At 40.8% G+C, this 19,420-nt stretch overlaps 1 protein-coding gene across 4 annotated transcripts; it reads right to left on the bottom strand.

The window, feature by feature from the left end:
* Positions 1 to 1,110: 1,110 nt before the first annotated feature.
* Positions 1,111 to 19,120, bottom strand: mbd1b (methyl-CpG binding domain protein 1b). 4 transcript variants are annotated; one of them, XM_022189195.2, is made up of 17 exons: positions 18,965 to 19,120; positions 17,983 to 18,529; positions 17,413 to 17,553; positions 16,002 to 16,143; positions 15,626 to 15,912; positions 14,909 to 14,991; positions 14,725 to 14,768; positions 14,381 to 14,521; positions 11,988 to 12,068; positions 11,202 to 11,222; positions 10,989 to 11,081; positions 9,550 to 9,711; positions 9,273 to 9,437; positions 9,044 to 9,124; positions 8,870 to 8,953; positions 4,104 to 4,193; positions 1,111 to 4,015 (listed from the first exon to the last, which is right to left on the bottom strand). In XM_022189195.2, exons 2-17 carry the CDS (start codon positions 18,336 to 18,338, stop codon positions 3,542 to 3,544), a joined length of 2,445 nt encoding a protein of 814 aa, XP_022044887.1. In that variant the 5' UTR covers positions 18,339 to 18,529; positions 18,965 to 19,120; the 3' UTR covers positions 1,111 to 3,541. The 4 variants fall into 4 exon arrangements, with proteins under 4 accessions (XP_022044887.1, XP_022044879.1, XP_022044859.1 ...); XM_022189187.2 differs by having other exon boundaries at positions 9,273 to 9,458; positions 14,725 to 14,765; XM_022189167.2 differs by having other exon boundaries at positions 9,273 to 9,458; positions 18,965 to 19,119.
* Between the last annotated feature and the right edge of the window lie 300 nt (positions 19,121 to 19,420).

Here is a 19,420-nt window from a genome sequence, read left to right as displayed (position 1 = left end):
GCCAAATTCTCTGAACCGTCTTTGGAGACAGCTTATGGTAGAGAAATGAACATTCAATACGCGAGCAACAGCTCTGGTTGACATTCCTGCTGTCAGCATGCCAATTGCACACTCCCTCAAATCTGCACCTTTCAGAGTGTCCTTTTATTGTGGGCAGTCTAAGGCACACCTGTGCACTAATCATGGTGTCTAATCAGCATCTTGATATGGCACACCTGTGAGGTGGGATGGATTATCTCAGCAAAGGAGAAGTGCTCACTATCACAGATTTAGACAGATTTGTAAACAATATTTGAGCGAAATGGTGATATTGTGTATGTGGAAAAAGTTTTAGATCTTTGAGTTCATCTCATAAAAAAATGGGAGCAAAAACAAAAGTGTGGCATTTATATTTTTGTTGAGTGTAGTTATCAATGCTGTGAGCAGTATGTTAAGGCTTTGTAAGGCTTCATGGAAACTGGGCCTTCTTTATTGATTTTTAAGGCTCTTTTTACTCCCTCACATTACTTCTTTGCTGTCCTTGTGTCTCCTTACCATACACACTCAAATGATCACACTGCAGGTGCAGCTGTTTTTACTGAGCTTGGAAAATCCACTTTTACTCTCTGTGCACCTGCAACCTGAAATAACCCGCAGAACAATCTAAAGTCTGAGTCATTGTTATCCTTACATCAATTCAGGCTTTTGAATTCATCTTGTTTTACTTCCATCTGCTTTTGTTTTAGTTGATTCATTTGTTTTTAAAACTTAAATGCTCTTTTTGAAATTTGTATTATTTCACTAACTTTGCTTTTCATTATATTGGTATTATCTAAGTTTCTTATGTGTGCCTACATCTTTGTCTTTTCCTACTCAGCTAGATTGTCTATGAGGCTTCCATACCTCACTGAGTTTAAATAAAGATTGAAAGAATGAATAAATGAATGAAAAGGATCAGATTTTGTAAATACCGATAATTATTAGGATACTCTTTTCTACTAATATTCACATTTAAAAACACTGTTGAGTCTTTATCTATTCATGCTAGTATTATACAGTCTGTCTAGCATATATAATTTAAACCTTTTTATAAGAATATATGGTTGAAATGATAGAAGATATGACACAAAATGAGAGAATACACCTTCATTTTTACAATATAAAGCATAATTTGGGTTCAAATAAATTCTTTTTTTTAATTTTAGCACCAATACATAACAGATGTTTATATCTATACTGCAGGCTACTGCAAATCGAAAAAATGAGTCTCGACGCATCAGAATAGAGACGGTGGAAAACAGACTAGAATCTCTTGAGTAATATTAAGTATCAGCTTGACTTAATTTAAAAGCATTAGCTGTGGTTTCCACTGAAACAACTCTCAATAACAAAATCAATAATTCATCCAACAACAAACACATGAGCTGTGTATAACTAAATGTAAAATCTCAGACTGTCATTGTTTCTGTGCCAGTTAACAAAACCTTCTCTTCAGGTCATGCTTTAGACATATTTGCTTAATATTATAAAAAGCACAGCAGCAAGAAAAGCTAATTACATACTTTGTTCAGAAAAACAAAAACTGGAAATGTGGAAAAACTGCGCAAGTTCTTCAAATGTGTTTTAATTCCAAGACCACATAACAGTTTTAGGAATAATTAATTGATCTCAAAAATTCAAAATATTTTCACAGTTACTTGAGGAATATATAACAAAAATAAATCATATTCTATGTCATAAAGTTTAATTAGACAAGAACAAAAATGGAAGGGCATTGATTAAGCAGGTTTAACACATTTTCATCGAGCTGATTTGTGGCATCAGTAAACGGACTTTTGGCGACAACACCAATTTCTTTTGAGGACATTATTCTGGGAAATACATTCTATAAGCACATTAAGAAAAGTTCTGCTTTCAGTAACGTAATCTTTCAACATGCTGAATCTGGAAATCATAACCAATTTCTTGCTGTGTGGAAAACATTCGCCACAGCCCAAGAGTCTTGATCAATGTGTGACATTCTAAGCTCTTACTTGAGTTTTTATTTAAAATCGTCCAGACTAAGTAAGAAGTGTTCACTAAGCATCATCAAATATAAATTCAGTTAATCTTTTTTGGGGGGTAGTGAATCTTATTAATCTACGATAATTGGCTTTTTAAAGTTACACCTGAATAGCAGTAATTTCTAAAACTATCCCAACGTTTTTTTATGTCAACACTGGCTCAGAGTGACTGTAATTTAGCTTTAACGGTGACAATCTGAAAAACATAGAATTTGTTTTGAAAATATTAAAAACAGCACGAAATGTGCATCAAATCAGGTCAGAAATACTAAGAGATACTTATTCTTTGCTAAACTGCTGATACCGTTTCATCTTTTGCAGACTTTTCAAGTGTTCAAGTACTGATGTTTGGATTTCAGAAGCCTATTAGTGTTTTCCATGTCGTCTGGCACTCATTATCTCAGATGTCCTGATTTGTTGTGGTTGTTGTTTTCTATTGCTCTGGTAAAAAGGTCCAGTTATAGTAGCAACAGCTGTTGTTTGAAGAATGTCCCCCTATTGAGCCAGTTCTGGTTGAATCCTGGTTTAGCCGTATGCTATTTGGTCTAATAATTTCGGCCCGTCATAATAAAGAGGGTGAGCGCACATTTACTGTGTTATTTACTGTCCTATTCAGTATTGAAAACTTTCAGAAATTAAACTACCTATAGAGTGCAGTATGTTTTTTATACCATATACTCCCTATAGTATTGTATTCTGTCTATTGAAATTGGAGTGTAGGGAGAAATACATATTTAATTAACTCATGGATCAAATGTTTTAACCACATAAATAATATGGAGTTTTCGTCCAGCACTGCAAAGCAAAATAGTAAATCCTATGATAACTCAAACTGTTGCTAAATGAACAGATTAGGCATTTTAAAATAATACCAACATGCTACATCTCAAGCAAACACTGAAAAAAAGTGCAACTACAGTGTATAGTGATAATTTAACAAAAAATGGCAAATCTGGGCAAGATGTAAATACATCTTGTTTTTAGTTTGCTGGCAAACACCACTGAGTATGTTACAAATTACAAAGGTAGATTGAACAACATCAAAACGGCCAGTGTTGCTGGTGAAAAGATCAGTGGGTTAATTTAGGGCTGAGAAACAAAACTTACGGGGAAAAGATCACTCAAACCTTTAATAACGATGAGGGATATTCCTCAAGTAAGAGTGCGGATCAACCAACAGAACACCGATCACACAGCTCTATTCATCACACTGCCCAAACTCTGACACTTAACAGTCAAGTAGAAAAGCCCTAGACCAACATACAATAATAAAAGACATCTGAGAAGAAACACACCTGGATTATAACGTCACAGCTCCTGGAATGCCTTTGGTGATTCCCCTAAAAAATCATACTATTACAGTCCAGAGGTAAGTCTGTAAAATGTCATACATATTGTCACCAAAACAAAAACAAGAAGAAAATGGCACAAAGTTGCACCAGAAAATCAGTGGACTCCGCTGTGGTGATAATTTTTTTAAATTTCTGTCTTTGCTGAAGCTAAAGCCCCTGCTGCACTCGGCAGTTATGGCAGACGCTCACATTCTTCTTAACCAAGAAATCACACGTCGATGCCCGCTCCAGTATGACAGGGTCTTTATGAAATAACGGTCCTTTGGGGGGCATTCCCTGACACACAGCGTAATTCTCCAGACCCAAAAGCAGGTTGACTACCTCCGTCACTGAGGATAGGCGTGCTGGGTAGCTGTCGTACAACGGGTGGGTGGGGAGCAGCGGCTGCTTCTGGACGGTGACCTGATAGAAGAAGCCCGGGTCGATCAGCACCATGGTGTCGGTCATGTTGGACTGCTTCGAACACTGGATGAGCTGCAGCTGCGGGCCTTCCACCATTATAGCGTACCATAAGATTGGCAGAACAGAGGAGCGTAAAGACTGTAGTAACTTGGTAAGCTGGTTTTCCATGTCGACACCACCTCCAGCTGAGTTATCAGCTAAACTGAAGATCTGTGTAATCTGCAGACACCCGGAGAAGGAAAACGCATAAACGTTGGATTGTCTGTGGTTGTTCGGACAACACGACACGACAAAGCACGACACTCACCATTGGAAACTCATCTTCATCTTCATCGTCTTCTTCAACTTGCTTTTGACCATCTCTGCCTGTGTGTGCATCCCATCTGCTTTGCTGGTCCTGTGTAGAAAAGAGTGAAGTTTTAAATACTCTCTGTGACAGCTCAATTTTTAACTCATGGGCAATTAAAAACATCAAACTAAATTGAACCTGAGCTGAACTAAGATTGAATTTATGTTAAATAAGCTTTGAGGTGCAGAGAATAACAGCAGATTTACCTGACATTTGGAACAGATAATGGTAGTTAACCATTTGAGCTTGTAAAACTCAAGTACTTCACCAATTTAGCACTGCTACGTGGTACGCTAAAAAAGTTCTGAGAATGTTCATGATGTAACTGCCAAGAGTCAGGGGACCATGTAAGAAAGCTCATTCTCTTCCTACTGTGGCCAATCTATACATGGAAGAAGTAGAACACAGGGCCCTGACCTCGTTCAACGGAGAAACACCGAGCCACTGGTTCCGATACGTGGATGACACATGGGTCAAGATCAGAATTCATGAGGTGCAAACTTTCACTAAACACATCAACTCTGTGGACAGCAACATCAAGCACCATCAAGGTCACCAGAGAGGATGTACAGGACAACATTTTGCACTTTTTGGATTGTGAGGTCCGCACAGAAGAGGACAGAAGTCTGATTGTTGGGGTATACAGGAAACCAATAGCCTAGCCATGCTACACCCATGTTTCTGACGGCACAAGGGTCTAGGGAAGCTCAACAGGGAGGGAGGCGGGCTAAAAGGTTGTCTATCAAATCCCTCTGCAGCAATTGGGTAGGTATACAACCAATCAACGCAACGAATAGGCTGACGTAGTTCCGAGAACACCGGCGGATTGTGGCTAAGTCCCATTAGCTTCCTAACCAGCGGAGCCGCGGAGCCAACTGGTATATCAAGGATTTGCCATATCCCGTCGGCATAAGTCCAAATACGTCTTTCTTCTCAATGAAACACTTAAGTGCCGTCCTTTGTTTATCTTTCAAGTTGAATTTTAGCTTCAAATCTTTAAGGGCTGTGGCCAAAGCCGAGTCGAAAGATAACTGTTTATTGTGCGCCGGTTGTTTCTGTCAGAATCGTCGCGCCTCTGTCGTCACTTCGTTACGCCCGCCTTCTGACTCTACACTTCATGGTGATTGGTCCGGCCAGTTTTAGGAGAATCCAGCCTCGAGCCTTATGGAGGGTAACTAGACCCACCCTGGCAGAGAATTAAATTCGTTGCCGTGGGTTGTCCAGCGCGGCTAGGCTAGGAAACCAACACACACGGACCAGTACCTGCTTTTTGACTCACCATCCACTGGAGCACAAGCTAGGAGTCATCAGGACCCTGCAACACAGGGCTGACAAGTTAGCCACAAGTACCCAAGGCCAGGAAAAAGAACACAAACACCTGAAAGGGGCACTGAAAACTTGTGGATACCTTGACTGGACCTTTGTGAAGGCTCACACAAGATCCAGAAAGGAGAACAACAGGACCAGTGAAGATGGAAGAGAAGGAGAGCAGGCGCAACAATATAGTGATTCCATATGTGTCTGAAAAACTAAGGAGGATTTTCAACAACCACCAGATCCCTGTCTTTTTTTAAGGCAAATAACACCCTCAGACAAAGACTGGTCCACCCAACAGACCCCACACCACACAGCCAGAAGAGCAACCTGGTGTATGCAGTTAAATGCAGCGAGGAATGCTCAGATCTCTACATAGGGGAAACCAAACAGCCACTTAACAAGCGCTTGGCTCAACACAGGAGAGCCAATTCCTCAGGACAGGATTCAGCAGTCTTTCTTCACCTTAAGGAAGGAGGACACTCGTTTCAGGACACCAATGTTCAGATTTTGGACAGGGAGGACAGATGGTTTGAGAGAGGAGTGAAAGAAGCCATCCATGTCAAAGTAGAGAAGCCAGCTCTGAATGGGGGGGGATCTGCGACATCATCTTTCGCCGATTTACAATCAGGTCCTTTCAAAACTCCCCAAAAGAACTACTCAGCAGACTCATGCTAATGACCATTAGCACACGAGGGCTCAGTGACATCTGTGCATTTCAACGACCCCCACCGATACAACGACCATCATTGAGTAGTCAGACGAGTCTTGGTATTGGTAGTTGGAATAATAGCCCTGAACACACCTCACAGAGGTTTAAAAGCTGAGGCAACACCAACCACCACCAGAACTGAAGAAGCCTCTTGGATGAGAGGTGAAACGTCTTCAAGGAACTTTCTTAAAGTCCAGTGGATTGATTTAAACTACTTTGGATAACCATGACCTGGATGAATGAGAACCTACACAGACAAAGTTCATTCTCTTCAACATCTATGCAGTTTTTCACCAGAAATTCATCCCCCTGGGACAGACTGCCATTGAAAATTTCTACTTTCAGCTTACGCAATATTATGCGCAATGCCAATTTTGTCATTGACCCAAATCCATGAAGGTCCACACTGACTGTCTGTATGCAGCCCAGAATTTGTGAAAGCATGGAGACTGTGGTGCTTAAAATAAGTGTTTGGTATAAGGAGAAGCTGAACAACTGTTGGCCATCAGCACCTTTTGAATACAAAATCAACAGAGTTGTACCTGAAGTAAATACTGCGGGACTTTAGAGCTGCTGTGATTTGTGTATGCTTTCATCAACGGTTCCCAAACAAAATAGGAAGTTCAAAATTTCCTGAAGTCCTGTGCTATGTCCACTCGACACACTCCAGGAATATTCACTGACACGGTGCAACAGTCCAGCCTGTCAGTACTTAATACAGAAATTGCCCAGTGTGTTTTTATGTTTGCATATGAATTGGTCTCAACCATTCTGAGGTGTCCCATCGAGAAGAACCTAAATTGTGGTGCAATGGCATGCAAGCTCTCCAATGTACCGCTCACCGGGTCACAGTCCAGTGATTATGCACAGGATTTTAACAACAACAATGTACTCATCAAGCCATCCTACTCACCAGATCTGGCTCCCTGTTGCTACCTCTTCAAAAAATGGAATTCAAGTCTAAGGACTGTGATTTTCACTCAGTTCAGGAGATTGAGTGCCCATTGCACATGGTGCCTACAATATTTACATAACAGAACATCCAGCAAGTGTACCAAGTGTTGCAGGAGAGTCGTATACCTGCTCAAGGTGAGAACTTTGACAAGAACAGCAGCCAAATTTAATCATGTATGGTTTCTGATTTTTTATAGGCACAGTTCCCAAAATTTTTTGATTGTACCTCGTATAATATTGTCAGATTTTATACTGCAGTGTGACTTCTTCTGCATTGTATTTCTTCTTCCACCACTTCTCAACACACAATCATACACCTGCTGCTCTCAAGATGTTATTTAACATTATGTCTGTTGCATCGCCTCCTTGTGGAGATTCGTCATTATTAAGCTCACAGCAAATGCATTTTAAGCAGCTTCTTTCCTTGCTGAAGAACTTTTAAAACGCACCACTGTGTTCATATTAGTATTCATGTGAGCTACATGTATAAAGCTCACAGACTGTACAACAAACATTTGCTCCTTCAGTTTATCAGTAAGACAGACTTTCTCCTCAGCCTTGAAGCAGTTTCACCAGGACACCTGTAGTGGCTGGAAGGAGGGAATCAAAATCTGTGTTCAGCAAACGCTGATACATGAATGACAACAACCTTCCTCTGCAAGATGCGCACTGATGCGTGCCTGCAGCTATATTTAGGTAAGTATAAAGTAAATCCCCTAGCCCAGCAGAGGGTGTGTGCACACCGACACACTTTTGGTAAACAGCTTTGTTTTTTTAAATACAATGGCTACTTAACTGTAGCTCTAGTTAAAGGGTCAAATAACAAAATCTGCACTTTGTCCTACACCTAGTTTACATTAGTAAGGCTCAAAAAACACTGACCGACTGTTAAGAGTACTGGTAATGCGTTCTGGAGCATCAGATATTTTCATCTGATTAAGTGACTGGCAAAACAAGTGACCACAAGAAAAACCTGAAGGACAGCCAAGAAAAGAAGGGTGACAAGTGGAGAGCGCAAACAGCTTGGCAGCAAAACGCATCCATTACAAGGAGATCAAATTAACTTTCCTTGGTGGCCTGGTGCCGAGTGCTTACGCCACGTGCCATATAATTGCAACATCCCCAGTTCAAATCTCTCCAGTAGGACCTTGTTGCATTTCCTACCCTCTGTCTTTTCTTTTCATGTTTCCTGTCTGTAAAACTGCCAAAGTGCATTAACGGCTAAAACGCCCTAAAGCCAAACTGATGCTATCACACAGACGCGCCCACAACATGCCTGGAAACAAGACAACGAAAAAACCTCCAATTTAAGACTACAGAAATTTACATGAGTAACCCCTGAATGTAACACTTGTGGGTGCAGACTGCATAACCATACACCGGTTAAAAAAAAATCATGCTGAAACAGAGTTGGATCCAGGCCTGGATTCAGCATAGAGCCAGAGCCACAGGCCAAAGAACAGCTTGACAACAGATATATAAGGAAAAGGACAAGGTGCCAGAAGCATTTGTGATGAGAAGTATAACCAGGAAGCCATGATGGCTTGTGATCAGTCATGTTTAAAGCTATTATGAAGCTTCGGGACGCAATGATTTTGTGAACAATCAGGCAGGAAAGTGCAGATATCTGAACTAGAATGGTGAGGCATGTAAAGTGAACTGCACCCAAACAAAAAACAAACTGCAACCAATCAAGTTTAACATATTTGTGTCTAACAAATGCAAAGGCAGAATGTAAACTTACTAGTTGAGAGCTGTTATGGTTGCTGATGTGAGGGGTCCGGTCAGACAGTCCATTCCGCACCCCAGACTCTGAATGATTCAACTGCTGAAACACAAAATGATGTTGGTATTCTGTTTGGTTTAGATGTGACCTTCAAGTGTCATAGATGTGTAGACAGGTATTAAATTTTCAAACCTGCATAGATGATTGGCGATTTCTCACATTCTCGTCGTAAGACTGCTTGCTGCCTCTCGCAGCCTCTGGATTCCAGTTCATCTACAACAGCAAAACATAAGAACATAAGAGGGAACTACAAATCCACCCTACATATGATGTGGTTTTATCTACAGCAGAATGACAAAACAACAACCAGTATTAAGCAATTAGGAAAAAAGATACAAGACCAAAGTGATTGGACACTCACTGGTGGTAAATTGCTGTCTTCATCTTCATTGTCAGTGAAGTCCAAGTCCATTTGTGACTCTCTGCCTTTCTTTAAGCCTGACTTACAGCTGTATGTGTATGTGTAGCGAGGTCTGGCTCTGCCCGGCTGCACTGAACCATCTGGCCCGTAGTCACTTTGTCCCATCTGGAAAGGCAACAAATGTCTCTGCCAAATATAAGCAGAGGAATGTTTGAAAAATATAACCGCTACGGCTTTACTGAACTACCCATTTACCCAAAAACAAACACAGTCTTACCATCGCCTGCCTCTGACACTGACGGAGACGACACTTCTGCCTCTTCTTGTTGCTGCCTCCGAATTTAGGCTTGTCTATGCAGAAATCACACGTGCCGCAGTCTTTCCTGCAGAGACAGGCCTTGCATTCGCCACAAGAACGACGTTTCCGCTTCTTATGCCACTGAAAAACACAACAATCAGACTATTTTAGCACAAATAAAAAGACAATGTGCACCGTCAAGTGAATAAATCAATAATACTTAAATATTCATGTGAAAGATTTACGGAGGGGAATGGGTATTATAGTAACAGGGCCTGCTTGACTCTATGAGCACTCAGCTCTAATCCTGGTCAGGATCAACTACACATTTATGAAAACATTTTTGAGTATGTCGTTGTTGCTACTGCTGCTCTACCCTAAGCTTCCTTTGATTTCTGTACAGTCCAGTTAGCTTCTGTTAGCTCCAGACAGGTTGGGTGAGGTCCTGCTGGATCCTGTTGGCTTCTATTAGCTTTTGTTATTTCTAGTTAAGTCCTTGGCTCTGGTTAATGCTTTTGGTTCCAGTATGTTTTTTCCAGCACCTGTTAGGTTCTTTTAGTTACAATTAGCTACCCTTAGCTCCAGTTAGCACCTATTAGCTAGTTACTGCTACTTAATGTTATCCTCTAATAGCACCTGTTAGCATCTACCACCTACAGAAAGCTTGCTTTTGGCGAATTTAGCTTCAGTGCCAGATCATTCCTGGTGACTCTTCAGGGCTCCAGTAAGCTACGGATGGCAGTTCAACTTGCTGAAAGTTCGTCTTCTGTTTGATAATATATTTATGTATAAATTGTTCATGTAGAGAAGGAAACATGATTTAAAAATAGTAAAAGTGTTTGTTTTTTTTAAATAATTCAGAGGGTCTAAATCTACACAAACGCTAAACACAAACATATAGTGCCCAATACAAACTCATTATTTAAGAAAAATTGTCAAAAATAAGTCATAAAACTTAAACTGTGATGCAGTAAAAATTGATGAATCACTACCAAAAATCATAGAACGCTTCCCAATCAAGCCTAAGTTTCAATATGTTTGCATGTGTTTTCTCAAAGTGTTGTTGTTCGTGTACGTACAATTACTCAAACGCTGCCAGTGTTAAAGGAAATGCTGACAAAGCTGACAATATATATTACACAGCTACTTTTTTTCTGAGACATTAGGCGCTTTTCAATAAACATGATTTATTCAGATTTTCAATTTGAGTATTAAAAACCCTGAGTGGAAAAATTAAAAATAAAGCACAAATCTATCCATCCATTCAGGATGATGCCAAGATAAGTTACACAACTACAGTGCTCTACAAAAGAGAACTGTCAACTTTCACTTGTCACCATTCAATTCTGGTAAAAAGTTACGATATAGATCTAATCATGTCTTCCTGCCACCCAGACAACAGGTTAAAAAAAACTCACATCATCATCGTCATCTGTTGACATGTCTTCGTCATCTTCCATGTCCACGTTGTAAGAGACGTTCTCTGTATCGCTGCTTTTAAGACTTGGGTGCTGTGTTAACAAACAGTGCAAGTGGAAAAAATATTCAACATTCTTTATTTTTTCCATTCTTGAAGTCTTGAAAAACAATGCTGGATTCAAACAAATTGGGTAAAATTGTAAACATGTTACCTGTGAGTCTGTAACTTCACTCTGTAAAAAAACAACAACACAGGGACACAAAAGAATCAATTAAAGTAAAAGATTCAGAAATGTTTGAAGTCAGTTCCTCATTTTGAACCATTACTTTGACAGCAACAGAAACGGCTCTCGAATAAGAAAACTTAGAACCAAGAACTCCGTATGTTCGGGGTTGTAAGATCCTTTTGACCAACAAAACCAACTAAACTTTGTAACCACAATTTTTTTTAAAAAAACAAACAAAAACAGCACTAGCATAGTATTCAGTCAGCCTCATCCAAAGAAGGAAATCTAAGCTTGAGTAGAGACTGAAGATGTAAATCATTATCCATTATTAGCTGTTAATAATTCAACCAATCAAATATATAAACCGATATGGCAGAAGATCAGGGGCAGTTGTGTCATTGTAGTTGTGTTTGATTTTTGATTATTGTGGACAGGCGAGGTGTTTTTCTGTGTTTGGGTAGCTAAGACCATAGCCTTAGCAGCAGCCCTGATTCCATTAAAACACAAAGTGGCAGGGAAAATGAGACGAAAGACGATCTAAACAGCTTTTCATCCCCAGTTCATGGGAGAGACGAACTGTCTGATTGCTTCAACAGTGAAACCAGCGTTCAAACTGATGTATACATTGACATTACAGCATTGCTCTCTGGCTTGTGGAAAAGCAAAGGGTTGTAAGGTTCACAAGTTGAACCAAGTCCAACCCAACACCCAATTGGCCTTAGTGGAGAAGAGCTAAGAGTGAATATTTGATTGAGTACAGACTGTAATTACCTGGTAACTCATACTGTCGTCAAACGTTTCAGGAATGTCATTGTAAGGCCTCTGCGGGATGAAGCTTCCGCTTCCAGTACCCTGTTGGAACACACAGAATAAACAGGCATTGATGCAAACACAGCATAACAAACAGTAACAAGAGAAGCACTCAGAGAGCGCAGTGCTCTGTCAAAGCTGCTCAGTCATATCATTTCCAACGGCTGAAATCTTGAAACAATTTGTGGCAGCAATCACGGCAACATGGAATGTGGCCATATAGTATAAATGTACCCACAAACAAAATAACCTTGCACTGAGCACAGACGCGTGTTACGCATGTGTACGTTATGTATGGATATTGAGTCACATGACCTAAATATGTAGCGAGTGGCAGGAATTGATGGGACTTGGAAACAGCCCCACAATTTAACCAATTGTCTCTTGCATAATGTTGGACAGATACACACGTGGACAAAATTGTTGGTACCCCTCAGTTAAAGAAGGAAAAACCCACAATTCTCACTGAAATCACTTGAAACTCACAAAAGTAACAATAAATAAAAATTTATTGAAAATTAAATAATCAAAAACAGCCATTACTTTTGAATTGTTGATTAACATAATTATTTAAAAAAACAAACTAATGAAACAGGCCTGGACAAAAATGATGGTACCTCTATAAAAGATTGAAAACTATTTGACCAGAGTGACATGATTAACTCAGGTGTGTCATTTAATTGACATCACAGGTGTTTCCAAACTCATAATCAGTCAGTCTGCCTATTTAAAGGGAGACAAGTAGTCACCCTGCTGTTTGGTGAAAAGGTGTGTACCACACTGAACATGGACAACAGAAAGCGAAGGAGAGAATTGTCCCAGGACATCCGAAAAAAATGATAGACAAACATCTTAAAGGTAAAGGCTATAAGACCATCTCTAAACAGCTTGAAGTTCCTGTGACAACAGTGGCTGATATTATTCAGAAGTTCAAGACCCACGGGACAGTAGCCAACCTCCCTGGACGTGGCCGCAAGAGGAAAATTGATGACAAATTGAAGAGACGGATCGTTGGAATTGTATCCAAAGAGCCCAGAGCAATCTCCAAAGAAATTAAAGGTGAACTCCAAGGCCAAGGTACATCAGTGTCAGATCGCACCATTCGTCGTTGTTTGAGCCAAAGTGGACTTCATGGGAGACGACCAAGGAGGACACCACTGCTGAAAAAACTCATAAAAAAGCCAGACTGGAATTTGCAAAAATGCATGTTGACAAGCCACAAAGCTTCTGGGAGAATGTCCTTTGGACAGATGAGACCAAACTGGAGCTTTTTGGTAAGGCACATCAACTCTATGTTCATAGACTCAAAAACCAAGCATACGAAGAAAAGAACACTGTCCCTACGGTGAAACATGGAGGAGGCTCAGTAATGTTTTGGGGCTGCTTTGCTGCATCTGGCACAGGGTGTCTTGAAAGTGTGCAAGGTACGATGAAATCTGAAGACTATCAAGGCATTCTGGAGAGAAATGTGCTGCCTAGTGTCAGAAAGCTTGGTCTCAGTCGCAGGTCATGGGTCTTCCAACAGGACAACGATCCAAAACACACAGCCAAAAACACCCAAGAATGGCTGAGAGAAAAGCGTTGGACTATTCTAAAGTGGCCTTCTATGAGCCCAGATCTGAATCCCATTGAACATATGTGGAAGGAGCTGAAACATGCCATTTGGAGAAGACACCCATCAAACCTGAGACAACTGGAGCTGTTTGCTCATGAGGAGTGGGCCAAAATACCTGTTGACAGCTGCAGAACGCTCATTGACAAATACAGAAATCGTTTAATTGCAGTGATTGCCTCAAAAGGTTGTGCAACAAAATATTAAGTTATGGGTACCATCATTTTTGTCCAGCCCTATTTCATTAGTTTGTTTTTTTAAAATAATTATGTTAATCAACAATTCAAAAGTGATGGCTGATTTTGATTATTTAATTTTCAATAAATTTTTATTTATTGTTACTTTTGTGAGTTTCAAGTGATTTCAGTGAGAATTGTGGGTTTTTCCTTCTTTAACTGAGGGGTACCAACAATTTTGTCCACGTGTGTAAGTCCCAATAAGTCCGGTACAGCTGATTTGTAGTAGGATCACAATCATGTGATGGTCAGTTTTCCCTTGTAGTCATAGTTACAGTGACGCTGTGCTGGTATCTCCAACGATACAGATCCGTGACAAATCCGTGGACCCAGATTATAAGCTACATCACTGCCAAAATCCAATCAGGTGGTCCTTGTGTCATTTCATCCTTCTCTGAAAATTTCATCCGTTTTTGGGTAATGTCGCTAACGGACGGACGGACAGACAGGCGCAGGCCGATCATCACATAACAAATCAAAACCGTTGTGTGTGAGCGACAGCATACCTTCCGAATAGGACATATACATCTGCGCTTCCGGCAAATCCGTCTCCGGGACTCTGGGCTCTGTAGTCCATGTTTACAGTTGGCACACTGTCCACAGTTGGCTGTGTTGTGACATCCCACACACTGACCACAAGGAATCCACTGCAGCAGACATGAAAATGAACAGAAAGGCCGGCTTGGTTATCTGTTTTGGCCCACGAGCCATTTCTAAATTAAGATACAGTTTCACGAGAGTCGTAATTTCAGCTGAATGTGCACTGAAGCTGAAAGCACACTGATTTTTCTATGTAGCAATAATCCAGTAGCTGAAATGTAGCTGTTCATGCAGACAGACAGTACTATACCTTCCTGAAACGAATCATCGGATGCTCCTTACTCTTTGATGCTGCTGGAATTTAAATAACAAAACAAAGAACAGCTGCTGTCACAAAAGGTGTAATTTTTTTCACCCAACCTCAGTTTAATGCATTTTATTGCTGGTGCAGCTATGCTTCAGAATTGTGACTGCCAACTCAGAAACTGACTTACCCCAACAGGTGGGACAGCAGGGCCTCTTCCTTTGTTTGTCGTACCAAGTGCCTGTGAAGGAAATCCCACATCTGGCACAGACGCTGAAGAGAAGCATGATGAATGTCAGTAAATCACTCCAGACTTCGACCTAAATGGCTGCTTTTGCGACCTTTTTATGAGTGTGCGAGTGAAAATTTCAACTGGTCACACTGCACGAGTGCACGATTATCACTGAGCTGTATTGGGGTCGTTCTAACTGGCATAGTGGTGGAAAGTAGTAGTTTTATAATTTGGTATACTGCGGTATTCACACTTAAAAATGTGGTCTTCTTGTGAAATGTGAAGGACACCAACTTGTGCTGTTTTTGTCCCACTCATAGAAAATAAGGCAGGAAGAAAATATTTGCTCAGTTTCATCTGGGACAAATCTGACAGAAAGCCCTAGTTTAACTTGTTTCAAAATAATTTTTGGTCACACACCTGTCTGAGCACACTGCAGCTACTGCAGCCTGCAATGTGGGGCATTTAGAGAACATTGGTAAACTGTAGTGTCTACCAAAACAAAAACGTTCAGCAAGTGATGTGTTTTGTCTGTGACAAGGTGGGAGGTGTGACCGAATGAGAAAGAGTTGGTTGCACCGGTGCAACCAGGGATAAAGTTAGTCTGGAGCCTTGCTGTTACTTCTATTAAGAGTTTTAGTGATGAAATGTGAAGCGAAATAACAATGGACTCACAGAATGCTGTCTTCCGACCCAATTGCCCCATTTATGGATGGAAGTGGAAGCAGTCTCGACGACGAGGGAAAAGGCAGTTTAATTCTATCTTCTGTAGAAGGCTCCTCGGTGTGAGACCTTGGATTTGGAGTTCCCACTGCACTGTTCGAGGACACACTCATCTGGTTGGACAAGGCAATTTTGGGTGTGAGGTTTGGGGTGAGTCTGTGGTGGGAGTCCGGAGTATCTGCGCCCTCTCCTCTCTCCATCCAACTGGACTCTGAGGAAGAACGCTCCCGGACCTTTCTCTGAAACATGAACGAGTTAAGATAATGACTGGAAGACAAATAGTAAAAATCTTGAATGGTTTGTGCTGAGTGACAAAAGTAGGAAATACCTTCCCCCTGTGTCGAACTCTTATGGGTGGTGCTTCACCTGTGAGGAACTTGCCCGTCTTATATTCAAAGTTTGACAAGTCAAGTATTCCCTCCAGCACTGAGGTCAGTTCTACTCGGCTTCTCACACGATCACCCCGTGGACTGCAAAAGAGAGAAAACTTTAACAGCCCCAGAAAACAGCTTTTTGGCATTCAGTCCCAACCCTCTACTTCAAGAGATCTAATGGTAGTTAGAAAATAATTAATATTTATATTTTTGTAAATTACTGACACTGTAACAAACTGTCATTTACATTACTGATAAATCTGCCCAGGGCTCAAGACTCCAACCAAAATGGCTGCAAAGGACAATAACAGTCATTGTGGCTGAAAGTGCTTTTTTTCTCTCATTGGGTTAGTCAGTTCCTCTCTAACTGACATGTAAAACAATGCATTTCACCATTACAGTGTTCCAAAGAGGAAACGATCTATAGTGAATCATAGAGGGAGAGATCTGACTGAGGAATAGTGACTGAGTCAGTCAAAAAGAAAAAGAAGCCCACCACGTTCAGTCTAAAAGCTGTGCCAGTACTGAAAAATGTAACTAATATTGACAGCGAACTAAATTTGGTTTCTCACAATTGAAGAAATTTGATCGATTGTGGAATTGACACTTAAAATGCACATGGAAATCAGTCCATGTAGATAAAATCCCTTGCTCCTAAGTTGGGTAAATGTGACATTAAAACACCTAATTTCACTCTACTGTTTCTATTGTAGCCTGCATGTGAGGTGTTTGGGGAACATTTGTAAACTGTGGCATCTATCCATAAGCAGACATGTAGCAAGTGAGGAGTTAAACCAGTGTTCAGTTTGCTTGAGTGATGTCAGAAATAGACTAGTTTTGTTGTTATATTGTTAATCTCCAACATACCACTATTTACTTTAATAACAGTAGAACAAGGAGTTGCATTAGGAGTGTAAATAGTGTCAGCAGTAATATGTCCACACTACAATTACTGGTCAACTGACATGAGTTTTTCAATGGAGAATGCTGATTACTTACAGAGCTGAGAGGCCAATAATGCCAGTATCGGGTCGTTTTTATCAGCAGCAGTGTGTAACAGTTTAGCCACATATCAACAGATCACTCTTGGTCACAACTGCGAAGTGTTATGCTGTCTAATAAAAAACTAAATCCCAATGTTTAGTTTTGGTATCTAGAGCTAGCGATTACACTTGCCTGCCGTCCCATAAATACCCCAAACCACACATCTTATAAATGTTTTATGATCACAACTCCTCGGAGTAGGAATGGAGGTTGAGAATATCTGTACACCACTTTTTTAGCCTTTTTAGGAAAAAACAACAAAAAGTACGGTGCTGGACCACTGTTTGGGAGAATTTCTTCTTGGTGCCATACAGTATTTACCTTAGGTAATACACATCCTTCTGGCCGATGCTGGAGCCTGAGCGTCGAACAACCTCTTTGCGTTTCCAGCCCTCTCCGAGTACAGAGCAGTCAACCCATCCCTCATCAGGAATTGTTCGCTTGCGCCGAGGCATCTTAAGTCTGAATTTAAAGCAGGAGATGGGAACGTCAGAAATCTTTATACCATATGACAGAAAGCAGACTGCACATTAAGCTGTCTAAGAAAATGTTACTATAGCAAGCTGTGGTTGTTATACCTTAATGCGGTTGAGAGGTTTGAAATAAGTTTAAAGAAATAACAAGACCTAAATTCTCACTGGCAGTTACTCTTAATATGAAAATACACTCCCTGCTGAATTCAGTCAGGAAATCAGTACAGCATCTTAGCTCACATGCATCACTGCCACCAGCCAACATGCATAAGGGAAATGATTGCTTGTAATGTTTGCATGTCGACATACAGATCTAAATTCAGTCCAAAGATAATGCAGTTCGTTATCAACACTAACACCACAAATAATAAGGAATGTGCAGAGAATCAGAATCACATAACCATATCGTTGAACCTACTGATATGTCCTTTTGGAGGTCTTCTCACTGCCTGCGATGCTCTCGCTCCTTTCACTTTCTCCTGCCAGGCTGTCTTCCTCTGGATCATTCCTACTATTGACATCATCATCATCCTCAAGTGGCTCAAACCAGTCAACAGGAGGTTCACCACCAGCAGCTTTAGCCTCCTCTTCGACTTCTGCTTGCGTTTCCTCTAGAGGATCAGGGCTCAGGTCTTCTTTAGCATTTAGAGGGTCTGAGGGTGCTGGGGTCGCCTCAGATGTGGTGTCTGCCTCGCTCTTGCTCTCTATGCTTTGTTCCACATCTTCTTCCACAGGCTCTGTACCAGGGAGAGGGCTCTCAGCTTCCTCATCCATTGATGCACTAGTGTGGGGCTACAACGTGTTTTCCTGGAGACAATTAAGATATCTTCTACAGCTAGTGTTGTATCCCATTTAAAGTGGTGTCTTCTCACACTGTTAGTGGATTCAGCCCTGGCCTCTTTAGGCTGGGAGGGCAATAGGACCGTAATGATGGTTGAAAGCTGTTCAGTTTGTCATGGCAGAGCCTGGAAAAACATTACAAACAGAGATTAAGCAAAGCAAGACGCTGTGTTATTGACAAGTCAGCTTACATGCATAGCTGCTTGTTCGCGGGTAACTAGCTAGCATTAGGATGCAGCCGGACAGCTAAAAAAATACGTTAGCTATATTTGCTAGTCTCAGCCGACAGAAAAGCTGTTACCGGTAGAAGCGTTTACATTTTTGAACACTGATGCCGATTATATAGTAATATACAGTTAAGAAATATAGCGGACAATACCAGCAGTGTGCTGTCACTATGATTAACGCTATGCTAGCTGAAGTAGAAACTGAAAGCGAGTAACGTTAGCCACCGTTAGCTGTAGCTGATATGATTCAATTATCAGTGAGTTGAGAGCTGCGTATCGCTACTGCATTACAAAGCTTTGTATTCCGATGGATCGACAGAAAAATACACACACCTTCAGGATAATATTCCCCAAATGCTTGGCACTCTAGTCACAACACGCAGCTCCCTCTTCCAGTTACGAGGTAGGGCTTATGTAGGTAGCTATCATGCACGTAGCACTAGCCGAAGTGATAGTCGGACCAAAGAAGGCTGAGCAGTTTAGATGAAACCCACTTGCTCCGTGTCGCCGCCTGCCGGGACTAAATGACACCCATATATTTAAAATAAATATTACTGACCAGTTGCTTATTTTATTGTATTTTCGACTTTTAAAAGAATATTAATGTCGCTAACTTCAAGCTATTTAAGCTAGCAAAGTAATACTTCCAAACGTTTGTAAACTCAGAAAGTCATTATTAAATCAAATTACTTACTAACCAATTTCAAACACTAATTTTGCTTCAATATGTCATATTTCAAGCATTCTATTAGAGGTAAAATGCAGACTGAACACAAACAAGGGCTAGTC

The sequence above is a fragment of the Acanthochromis polyacanthus genome, chromosome 5 (assembly GCF_021347895.1).
Source record: "Acanthochromis polyacanthus isolate Apoly-LR-REF ecotype Palm Island chromosome 5, KAUST_Apoly_ChrSc, whole genome shotgun sequence".
Taxonomy (NCBI): Eukaryota; Metazoa; Chordata; class Actinopteri; family Pomacentridae; genus Acanthochromis; species Acanthochromis polyacanthus.
The sequence above is the reverse complement of the archived record's forward strand: the minus strand, read 5'-3'. Positions and strand labels throughout refer to the sequence as shown.